General features: G+C 40.0%; 1 protein-coding gene across 14 annotated transcripts in view; it reads right to left on the bottom strand.

The window, feature by feature from the left end:
* SHANK2 (SH3 and multiple ankyrin repeat domains 2) overlaps positions 1-12,291 on the bottom strand; it is a 276,108-nt gene that overhangs the window by 23,709 nt on the left and 240,108 nt on the right. For 6 of the 14 annotated variants that reach the window (XM_086894895.1, XM_023928760.2, XM_023928762.2 and 3 more), the window contains 2 exons: positions 11,822-11,902; positions 8,548-8,568 (listed from right to left, as the gene is read on the bottom strand). In XM_086894895.1, coding sequence (XP_086751021.1) covers positions 8,548-8,568; positions 11,822-11,902 — 102 coding nt within the window. Of the gene's footprint in view, positions 1-1,765; positions 2,158-2,248; positions 2,400-4,135; positions 4,172-4,803; positions 4,879-5,487; positions 5,670-8,547; positions 8,569-11,821; positions 11,903-12,291 lie in introns of those variants that run through there. The other 8 variants (XM_086894900.1, XM_086894897.1, XM_086894896.1 and 5 more) reach the window with 3 other exon arrangements.

Genomic DNA, 12,291 nt, shown 5'->3' with positions numbered 1-12,291 from the left:
AATACTTCTGAATAATGAATACATGCACAGGCTATAGGTTAGGTTGGTAAACTTGGCTGGCAATGAGAAGGAGGAATAACCATCGCTGTTATTATTTGTAACAAGGTATTCAGCATCTCTCAGCAACTCCTCTTTCTGGAAGCTTTGGGAAGCACTGCCATGGGGCATGGGGAACCGAGGGTGTGTTACAAGCATGGCCTTCCACAAACTTTCCTTCACTAAATCATGGGAAAATTGCCTGGAGGTCACTGGCTGACACCACCTGGATGAATGTGTGAGTCTCTGCCCAAGAAATCCATTCTTGCTGACCAAAAGTTGTCCTAAATTCTGGGTGGATCTTGGTCAGGTTGGTTGTGCCAGTGCTTAGGCTGGGGCTGTGGGAGAGGTGTGCCTGGCACAGCAGGGGCACTGCAAAACTGGGTTGAGCCAGAAACTGTCCTTGTGTGTGAACAGCTGATAGGGTGAGCTCAACTAACTGCCTTTAACTCCTTGGAAAAGGGGTCACTTCCAAAAAAAGGTACTACAACTGTGAAGTCAAAATCAGCCATGGATCAAACCATTCACCAACATGGCTGACCTCATTTCATTGATAATTTGCTTTAAAAATGAAAGAGAAATATCTTTCTTTTCAAGCTTTAAATAGAGTGGGTACAAAGAAGCACAGCTGGCTTCCTTGCATGTGAAGTAAAGGGAAGAGGTTGGATTCTCTGATCTTTCTAGCAATTTCCACTTGACACAGCATTCCTACATGCAGCATTTTGCTCACAGTGATAGATATGACTTACAGGCAAAATGAGTCACTTCTGTCTTTTACAGGTATCTTCATACCAAGTGATAGCAGCCATCAAACCTGCAGCCTCCAAGGTTCACATTCCTAACCTCACGTCCCTTGTTCTGCTGGGGCAGGACTTCCATCTCCATCTCTAAATGGCCAAGGAAGGGACTCAGGAAGGACCATGCAAATGGGCTAAAGGGAGCAGAACCATCTAGAAGTCAGTGACCCACTGCACTTCAGCTTTAGTGTTTGATCACTGTGCGTACTACACCGCTATTTCCAAAAGCCCTCTGGGATTCACAGGTTTCTGAAGGCTGTTTTTTGTTTTACCTCAGTGACTCTGTAGTGTTTAAGGAAAAAAAAGAGATCTGGTATTGAGGAGGTCCATGCAATAGGGAAGTGGTGAGCCTCCACCAAAGTCCTGGCTACCTCCCTTTCTCCCCTGTTGGACAGGTTCTCTGTTTCTGCAGAGGAGCAGAATCTGCCAGACAGATTCTCTGTTCCTGCTGCCTATCTGGGTGTTTCCCTGGGCTGACACAGAGCCTGGTCTGAAGTGGTGGATCAGCAGGTGCTCCTGGAGGCCACAGGAGAGCTGCTCCAGGTGTGTCTGCAGGGGAGAGCTGTGGTTTGCCCCATCCTGCCCTGAGCATGCTGATCAAAGCCAAGTTTATTCCAGCCTTTAGATTCATGAATATGTCCATTATTTTGGAGCACTGCTATTCCATGCAGTCTCCTTGCACCACAAGTTTGTTACCACTGACAGTCCTTTGTGTTGGTCATCAGGCATTTTTAGGATTGCAGAAATTACTGGGTTGAGATACACAGAGAACTACTGAATGGTTGATTCAGCTGCAGGGGTAGAGGACTAAGACAGAGGCCAAGAACAGAGCAAGGCTTTGGATATACACAAACTTGAGAGACATCAGAAGTATTTCTTTAACTTTTGGTGACTGAAGAACATTTGAGATTTATGCCTGTGTTGTGCCTTACCTGCCACTTGGACTGGCAGCTGATCCCTCCCCTGAGATGTGCTGCTCTTTAAGAAGCCCTCCTTTTGAAATCCCACCATTCCTGTTTCACCTCTGCTACCGGACCGTTGCCTTTTCCATTATCTTTCCTTTTCAGACTCCCCACCAGCGGAGCTGCACAGGAGGGCTGGGGCACCGTCTCTTCCTGCTGACAGACAGGTGGGTGGAGATGTCCCTTGGCCACAACAAGTGGGCCAGGAGCTCAACAACAGCGGGAACACAGCGGGGGAGCATCCCAGGCCCTGCCTCTGCTGCTCTGGACCTGGGCCTCTGTCTGTATCTCATCATCCCTCCTGGGGTGGGTGCATTTCTCAAACTGCTTAGGTACCAAGGTGATAGGTGCCTTGTAAATACCTAAGATAGATACAGACAGAAACTGTACCAGGCGCATTATGCAACACTTCAGACAATGCCAATGGCACCTCAGTGCTGTAGGATCACCCACCTGGTGCAGCATCTGCAGGCAAATACTGGGCACATGCATTTTTCCTTTGGAAAAGTGATGGGAACACAGGACATTCATTCTTCTTTGGTGGCAACAGGTTTGGGCACACAGCCCTTAGTGCACATGCAAGGGTTTTGTTCCATCGCCTTCCCTAAATATGAGTTTGCAGGTTTAGTTTAATTTCCTTCGTTAGCCGATAAAATTTGCTTCCTTGTCAATAATCTGCAAAAACGGGTTACAGAAGCAGCACCAAAACTAAAGGTGTTGTCTTCACATGTGCCTATTCAAAATGCACAGAGGTTCCCTTAAACTACATAAAAATACGGCTGTGTTGCTTTTATCTTACAGATTCAATATTTTTCCCTGATTTATTTTATTTTTAACTACAAGTAGCTTGTTTTTAGCATGAAGGCCAGGAATATTTATGCATATAATTCAGTTTTCGTGTCTGGGAAAATAAAAAAAAAGGCAGCATCTAAATCAAGTAGGTCAAATTATTTGCACTGCATTTCTTTTAGGTTTTTGGCACTTTCCATATAAATGACAAAGGCCTTGCCCTGCTTAATTTGAAAAAAGAATAGCTGAGAAGTAACTGGATCAAAGCTTCAGGGGGAATGTCTGTGGGTGGGAGAGCTACTAAAGGACAATTTGGGATAACAGTGGGTCTGGGGATCTGCTTTCAAAGAAGCAGATGAACAAAAATTCTAGAACATCTTCCCAATGCTAATGGGCAAGTGAGAACCTACTGATTTCAGCAGAGAGCTTGGTCAGACCACAGGAGTTCATCTGTAACATTGCTTGGCACATAAGCAGTGTCTCTGGGGGAAAAACAGGTGACTCCTGTTTGGTTAAAATGGTTAAAAATGGATCCGTGCCCAGTGAGAACAAATGAATTTCTTCTCAGCTCTTCAAACAGGACCAGATGTGTAAAAATTCATCAAAGACCAAAAGTAGGTAAAGTACAAGAAGGCCTTCAAAACACCACTGAGCATTTAAAGACCAGCCTTAGCTAAAGCATGGATTCAGAGTAAGAACATTAAAGGTTAAGTTCTAAATCCAAATTTGTTTTTTATGATCAAAATTAGAAGAAAGAAACAGGTTCAGCCTACAGTTACGTCCTGTAAATGTATAGTTAAAAATATACAGAAATTGAATGACCTGAGTTTTCATGTGGACAATTAGGCTAATCCTCATCAATCTGCCACCACTACATTTTAATCTGGAATTACCTTCTTCCAGCCCCATCCCAAATTAACAGTTTGCAGGATTGTGCTTGAATCACAACGCCCAAACCACACATTTACCATACTGCAAACAACAGGCAGAGAATATTATTTTAGCAGTCAGCGTAATGAGGAAATAATAAAAGCACTTTGCAGTAGTCAAACACAAAAGGCACTTGAAACACTTTCCTTCTATGAAAATTAACTAAAAATACTTGTCTGTTCTCTGAGATACTGTAAAATCTACAAAGTACTATAAAATAAAATAAAATAATAAAAATATATAAAATAAATCATTAAAACATAAAAACTTGAGTAACTAAAATTAATCATTTAACATTGAGTATCTAGAAATACCGTTACATGATTTATGAAAATGCTTTGTAGGCATTCATAATAAAGAGCTATCAAAACTTTCTTGAAGGAAAGCCTTATTTGTGTTTCTAGGGCTGAAAATAGCTTCACATTATTACACACAAGTCACATTTACACATTATAACCACACCATCAAAAGTAATTTTTAAGGAAGGCAGAAAATTCAAATTCCTTTCTAGAGATACAATTTTCAAGTACCAGCTCTTTAACAGCATGTTCATTATTAAGAAATAATGATACAGGCATTTAGAATACACCTGCAATGCTGAAGCCTTGCAATTCAGCCTACCTTGAAAGAGGAATGGTCATTGTCTAACAGTGGTTTCTGTTCAAGAACAAAAACAAAGCAGAGAATATAGTCAATACCCACTCCTATCCTGCAAGCCAGGTGGAATTTAAGTGGCAATTTGATGTTCTGTTTAAGAGACAGCATTTGAAAATTTGGCCTAGTCACAAAAGAAAGGCAATCAAATCAAAGAAACCAAAAAGAAAGTGGAGGATCTAAGACACTTGCAGCCTTCTCTGGTCTTACATTTAACTCTCACGCTTTCACACCAAGGGGAAAAACCAAACAAACTATGAGGAATTATCTAAAAACATTTATTTTTAATTAGATTAGAAATTAATTAACATGGGTATGTGAACATTTGAAGGAAATAGGAAAAAAAAAAATAGCAGCAAAAGGAGTTTTGAGATGAGGGAGATAAGTCCTTCATCTCCCTGGCTCCTGAAAAAGAGAGAGAACACATTAAAAGTGCTGAAAGAGTTTTCCACTGCCCTAACTGTGCTATGTTGGGAAACACATGCAATTTTAACTGTTCCTCAAGCCCTCATGATTTTGAATATGTGCTTAGATATTAAATTGATAATATCTGAGCATAGTCACACTCACATAAACCAACGTATTTAATGTGTCTCTGCAAATGCTATAAACCCCACATTTTCTGTAACACTTACAATTCCAACTTCTTTTATACCATTGTCTTGTTTAGCTGATGCAGAAAGGTTTTGGAAACCTTTTCAATTACAGTCCTGTAGTAAAGAAAAACAAGTATCATGACAGGGCGCTACCTCCTTGAGAATAAGCTGATAAATTCAAAATAATAACAGTGTAGATGACAACACCCACACAGACTCAAGCAGACTGTACTCAGGATTCCCAGTGTTTCAAAAATGTTAAAACGTCTCATAAAAGTTAAGTCCTGGTCTGAAGAAGTCTTTAGTGCCAGGAGTTACCTGTTAAGTTTGGATTCTGTGACACAAGCTGCTAATCAGCACATTGTCAAGTTATTTTTCATGGAAAAACACAGGTTTAGCATTGTTCCCTTTTTGAAACATACCAATTTTCAATACTTTTCTCTCACAAAGTATTTTACAAGTACTTTGATTGTAGCCACAGTCCTAGTCCTACACTTACACTGCTGTGGACTCCCCCAAGTTACACTACAAGACATAAAATCTCCAACCTTGCTGCACCAGCCACAAGTGGGGCTGGCATTTCTTCACACCGACTTGACAAATTCCACCCAGAGTCACTGCTTTCTGCTTGAGATAAATGACAACCCGATGACAACCTCTTCCTCATTACTACGCTGCCACCTCATTAGAATTTCAAATAGGTAATGTGAATCAATTACTTACAAGGGATAACCTTCAAGAATTCTTCATGAAGCCTGATGCCTTCTGCTCTCATCTTCTGAAATAGTGTCTGGTGAAGATCTGAAAACCTTCCTACAGAGAAGTGCTGCGGATGCTGGGAGCTATCTCAGGAGCTGCCGTGGTGAGTGCTTTAAGAGTTGCTTTGGTGGTATTCCCATTTCTCCCTGCAGACAAATCTCCATCATCAACTCCACCACAGTGAAATAAAAAAAAGTGAACCCAGATGGCTTTGAAAGTGGTCTCTTCAAAGAGAACAGAACACTGAGAGCTAATCCACTGCTTGGCATTCATTTATATATATTTGCTCTGCAATTTCATTGTTTCAGATGCCATTGGAAGGTGCCACCTTTGAAACAATGGACAACAGGAATGGGATGAAGTGGGAATGCTTATTGCAGACAGAGCTAATAATATTTATTTTGAATGCCATCAACTGGTATTTTTCTATTCAAATGCCGGTCAGACTTGATGCCAGGTAACAATATTCTGTGTTGATGATATCACAATTATTCTGTGAGGTGGTGATAGAATCTAAGTCCTTCAACGGAGAAAATCCTTTATTTGTAGTTGGTACTGCAGCCCACATCAAACCCCAAAGACCAGGACCAACACACATACTTTATCAGTATATGGTATATATCAATATTTTATATTGATTACCATATCAAATCTAAGAACAAACAAAGCACCACCCCAGCTCACAACTGACACCCATGTGACACTGCCAGCAGATTATTTATTAATGCAGAAGGATTATTTATCTTGTCACTCCCATTTCGCTGTGGAAATTTAATCTGCTTTATTCTTCGTTTTTTCCCTTCTCTTAGAGGATTTTATATTAGGTATCTTAAAATTCAACACTATCCACTTCAGCTTTCACTGAAATTCCCAAATTACTCACTAAATCAAACCAATTTCCTGGCAGCATAGAAAGCTGAGGTGCAGGAAAGTTTTAAATCATGTATCTAGACATTTACAGATCTTAGCTTATGGATGTATTCCTTAAGGATCATATAATTTTAAAATTCTCCCTCCACATCGAGTTATTCATAAGTCAAAACAAAATCTGAAGGAAAAGCCATTTAAAACCAAGCTCTCCACCAGCTGCATAAACTTACAATGAACAGAGTTGCATTTAAAGTTTTAAAGTATTAATTTTGAAGCTCTAATGACACCTATTTTCCTGTCGTGATGATGAAAATTATGACCTCAAATTTTTCCCTTAATCTTTCATTTTCAGAGTATTTTCAAACCTCAATTTGCTGCACAAATATCCTGGTTATTCTTCCGTATTAATGGAATCATATTTTAAGTGCTGCCTCCGACAAGTTACTGCTAGAACTCTTGGTTTACATGTTGCCATAACTTATACAACGGTTCTTGGAAAAATTACAAGGCACAAGAAAGAAGAACACCTCTCCCCCATCCCAGGTATCCCACAAAATCCAGAAAGTAGCTTGGAAACACGAACCCTCCACACACACATTTCAAGGTTGGAAGCTACCTCTGAGTGAGGCAACTACTGCAAGCAGAAAGTCAGTGGCACAGATGAAGTTAAATTTTAGTAATTCATACTTTGTAACTGCAGTAAAATGACGGAGCTGCCCATGTCATACTGCTCCAAACCTAAGGTCTTTAGCACCTTTTTAGACACAAACACCCTATCTTCTATCCTGAATATCAAAATATACAGCCTATGTCCTGTCCCTCCTTCCCTTCCTCTGCTCTCCCAAAGAACTAGAACCCATCTCCAGAAATAACCAACAAGACCAGTCAGACAGAACCACAGAAGCCATTATTTTTATCTTAATGCCTCCCTCATCTCTGACACAGAAAACTGAAATTTTGGTTGACAGAAGACTCTACACAACACCACAAAGATTTTTTTTATATGCTGCCAAAACATTTTTCAGTAGCAATGTGGTTTATTCTACCATATTCTCCAAATGGAGAATTGCAAATATCCCTAGCTGAAACCTCTGGTAACCACCTGAAAGGAGGTCAGGAAAGAGCAGGAGAATAAAGAGTGCAAAATAACACAATTCTGTCCTATTAAACGTCAAAAAGGAAAAGCTTCCCTGCTGAGAGAAGACACTGCCTACAGCCTAGATTTGCTTTCCATGACACTGAACCTCGTCCAAGAGAAGGACACAGCCTGTTTTTCACCAGCTACCACCCAGGGGCTCAGGGAAGTGGGAGACTCTTCCTTGGGCCAGACTCCATGAGAACGTGGAAATGACACAGCCCCTGCTCGGGAGAGCTCACAATCTAGGGAAGAAAATGATGTACAGGAGCATGGAAAAAGTACAGCTCAACACAAACAAACTCTCTGTACACAAAAATACATTTAGGAAAACTATTAAAATAGCACTGCTATTTCTACCTTCCCCCCTGCCTTGCCATCAGTGCTGGGATGATTGCTCAGTGGGGATCTAGGGAAGGTGGGTCTTTGGGAGACATTTCAAGGAGAAGGTGGTGGGTGGCCTCATGAATCAGTCCAGGGAGGGCACTCCATGCATACAGGACAGCGTGGAAGATGTTCTACCGGACAGAGCAGCATTTCTGCAGGTGAGAAGCTCAGGTGTGGTGTGCAAGATCCCTGATTCCTGAGACAGACACAGTGTGGGCAAGGGAGAACGTGTCACCATTCGGGAGACAAGCGGGATCGCTAGTGTGGAACTGCACTGGGGTGTCACTGGCCACTAACTCTCTGTGACTGCCAGTCAGCACAGGAACTGTGAGGAGATGAAATGGAAGGGGTTGGAGGAGAGTCAGGTGCAGAGAAGGAAAAAAAAGGCAAGGTGAAGGAAAGGAGACAAAAGGAAGAAATGTGGGGGATATTTTCGAATGTGGTCTTCTGTCTGAGTTTCTTAGTGTGTTTGCAATTTATTAACTAAATAATTAAAAAACATATACAATAATTAATGTACATTTGACACCAAAAAATAAACTGGACCATATGCCAACATTAACATTGTTATTATCCTTCACTATGGAAAGGTGAGAAACAGGTTAAACAAGAGACAAAATGCTTCCCCTTACCCTTCTTCTTCCGTACTGAAGCTTGGAAACAGAAAGGGAATGAACTGTGAATCAATTCTGAAAGTAATTTTTAATATGCTAAATCCTCGTCTGTCATTTTGAGCTCAAACATTATCCTTCCCTCTAAAATGTCAGTTTCTCCCTGCTCACCTCTACTAAACAGGTATCTCTCAAACCAGAGTAGATAAAATCTGCTTTTGCCAAGCTGTTTATCAGGGTTTATGATAACTACGAGGAATTTCTCCCTTGCAGGTATCAGGAATACATGCAGATTTTTTTTTTTTTTCTAAGCTCTTTTTTAAAAACAGTAATAGAGGTAACTTATTGCTACCGGGGCTGTCAAACTATGACAAAATCGGGCATTTCCAAATCTTTGCAGCTTGAAATGGAAAAGAATCATTAGCGCACAGCCATCATTTGGATTAATTAATTTGAGAGAGAACAGCTCAGATGGTCTGTTCTGTATTATGAAGAACAGAATAGCTCAAAACATGTCAATAAAACTGTAAGTAGGGTTCAGAGCCAGGCAAAGGAAGTGACTGTAATGAATGTGAGATGGATACTTTTTTTTAAAAAAAAATATGTTTAGCTTAGCTAGAAGACATTAGAAAACTATGCACTCTAAGGGAAAACAAATGGGGAGTTTCTATTTACCTTTTTCTTCTATTACATAACAAGGGACATTCAATAAAATTAAAGGTATCACGCTTAAAACCAATAAAAAGGAAATACATCTGTATACAGCACATGATTAGCCTGTGGGATTCTTTGTCACAAGACATTATTGAGACCATAAGCTTCTCCAGTTCAGGAAAAAGGGTTACACATAGGTATTGATGAGAACATCCACAGTGATCATTTATAGGCACTTCCTATTTGATTTGCACATATATGGCATGAAAGAAATGCTCATTCGTTAGAGAGTTTAATGGCTATAAAAATGTGGGTGTTCTCATAACTCTCACAGATGTCCAATATATACACAAATACATAGAGGAATATGTAAGTTATAGATAAATACACACATACAAGCTGTGTTTTATGTCAGGAGACAACTTTTAACTGATGATAGGGAGAACATTTTCCCCATTGAAGCTTGTTCAGTTGCTGTGCAATTTAAGAATTCTTGTCCCTTCTGGTAACAGCCCTTTCCAGGACAAATATGAAAACAGGTAGACCACAGATGTTCTTTGGAACAGCAGTCACATTGTTTCCTAGGGTGGCAAATGTTCAGCGTCACAGAAGTGGCATTTACAGACTTTTTTTTTAGGAAGAAAGAAAATTTCTGCCACTACTACAGCTTTCCTAGGAAAGCTCTACTAATTGCTGTGGAATATGCTGCAGGACTATTCCTCAGAACAGAAAACTCCTGCCACTGCAATGTCTGCCCTATCTGGATAAAGGTATGAATGGGAAATGTTCTTAAAAATAGAAGCATGGCTGCTTGTTAAAGGAGTTGCAGTGGTGTCTGCCACTTGGTGAGGACAAACTGCAGAGCAAGGGCCACAGCCTGAGCAGGGTGGTGGGAGAGCTAAAATATTATGATCTCCACTGGGGACATTACTATTAACAAGCTATTCTCCCCTAGGAAAGTACTGCTTCTGCTTTAAGACCAGTATCTCCTGTGGAAGATTGAAAAGTCAGAGAAATAGAATATCCTCATCTTGAAAGCAATTGGCAGAAGAGGATAACAAAGGGGCAAAAATGGTGCCTAAAAATTGCTGTCCCCTTGGGAAAGGTGGTTGATAAACCAGCAAAGTTTTACAAGCTCTCAGCACTCCATGAAAGAAAAGAAAATGAAAAACACCCAGACCGGAAGAGTGCTCCAGAAATAGTATTTTACATTTTAATCTTGGAAGAAAAATGATGGAGCATTCACAAGTTGCTGATACGTTGAGTTAAGCTCCTAAACTTCCTTGTACATAAAAACTAAATCTTCTGAGACCTGCTGGAGCTAAATAATCAGACTGGGGTGTTTTTTTTGGTCTTCATTGGGTTGTTAGACCATACAGAAGGCACTACCCACTTCAGCACCACTTTGCTGGGAGACTTCCTACTGGAGTTACGTGACTTGACTCACTAAAGGATGGATGGGGTCCATCTGCCCCAGAAAACACTGACTTACAGGGGAAGAAAAGGGGCCACAAGGGTATGATTCCTTTCAGTTGGCCTTCAGATGAGTCCATGCCAGGAAAAACCCAAGATTATAAAATTAATTATTTAAGTCATTGTAGAATTGCATGGAAAAATGGTTTTATTGTGTGGATAATTATCATCCATTACTCTGCAGTGAGAGATGTGGTTTGGTTTTATACACATTTCTCACTTGCTAAACACACTGTTTTACTGTTATAGCCACATAGAAATATGCACTGGGCTTTTTTCTTTTTATATATTATTTATTCCTATTTCCATGTCTTAGTCTAGCTGCAGAAATTCTACCTTTTAATGACTCAACAGATTAAAACCAGGAAGAAAAGAACAATTACCTTCCTCATTTCTAGAAAATGAATACAAATTCCTAAAGAATTATGCATATTTAGAATGTGGATGATCAAGTTAAGGAATCTAAAATCACATTTCTCAAAATTAGCAAACAAAAGATTGAATGCTTAATAATTTTTCATTACCAATAGTGAGAGGAATTAAGTTTATATCATGCACAGAAGTCAAAGTGATATCATAATATGCACTTTCTCAGATCAAATGAAACAATTTGAAATTGAAGCTGCTTTAACACTGTCAGCTTTTAACAACAGCTTCTGGCAGCTTACCTTTATCCACTAATGAGAGGCCACAGAAATTTAAAATAAAACAATATTAGATTAACTGAAAATTTAGAAAGCAAAGCTAAAAAAACATGATACAGCGTTATTTTCTTCTTCTTTTTGTTTTTTGGGGTTTTTTTTTGTGGTTTGTTTTGTTTTGTTTTTTTTTTTTTCTTTTTGTTTTGGGGTTTTTTGTTTTAATTTTTTGGTTTTTTTTTTTCTGGTTTTGTTTTGTTGTTTTTTTTCAGTAGATGTGCCAAACTTAGATGATGCATAAAATGTATCAACATTCCCTTGCGCAGCAGTAAAGGCACAAGTCTCCACAAAAATCATTCATGCGAGTCATGCACATTTTGAACTCTCCAAAGATGCAGCATTCTTAAAACCTCCTCTGCTCTAGACACTGTACACAGTGCAGCACCCTTCATCAATTTCACATAGAGACATATAGATAGATATTTACATCTCCACCAAGCCAGCATGCTTGCCAAAAAACACTTTCTTACCAAGCTCTTCAAGCTCTGAGGTCATGGACTTAGACCGCAGGGTCAGTGCAGTGGTTGGAGCTCGCTTAGGAGGTGGTGGGGCTGTGCATGGAACAGAAAAACACACAAGTGTCAGCAAAAACACACCCTCTGGAAGCCCTATGCTCACAGCCACTATTCCATATCCATTTAAAAGAATAAGTTCCATGAAATAAGGCGAGAATAAATACCTACATGCGGAGGAAAAAGCCCTGAGATGCTTTTCATGGACTGAATTTCTCCACTGTTTCTGGCTCTAGCGTAGGTTGCTTGACACATCCGCAAGCTTTTATGTAACAGGATACATAGAAACATTTAAAGCTAAATAACTGTGCACTTCTGTTTCCCAGCAGGAAAAGGACTTTCTAGAGAAAGGATCTTACAGCAGCAGTGCCCCCTCTGAGAAATATGCAGGGCTAAAAACCTCCTGGGCACCAGCCAATCTCTGGCAG

The sequence above is a fragment of the Cyanistes caeruleus genome, chromosome 6 (assembly GCF_971803275.1).
Source record: "Cyanistes caeruleus chromosome 6, bCyaCae1.hap1.1, whole genome shotgun sequence".
Lineage (NCBI taxonomy): Eukaryota > Metazoa > Chordata > Aves > Passeriformes > Paridae > Cyanistes > Cyanistes caeruleus.
Note: the sequence above shows the minus strand (reverse complement) of the source record. Positions and strands in the feature narration are given on the sequence as shown.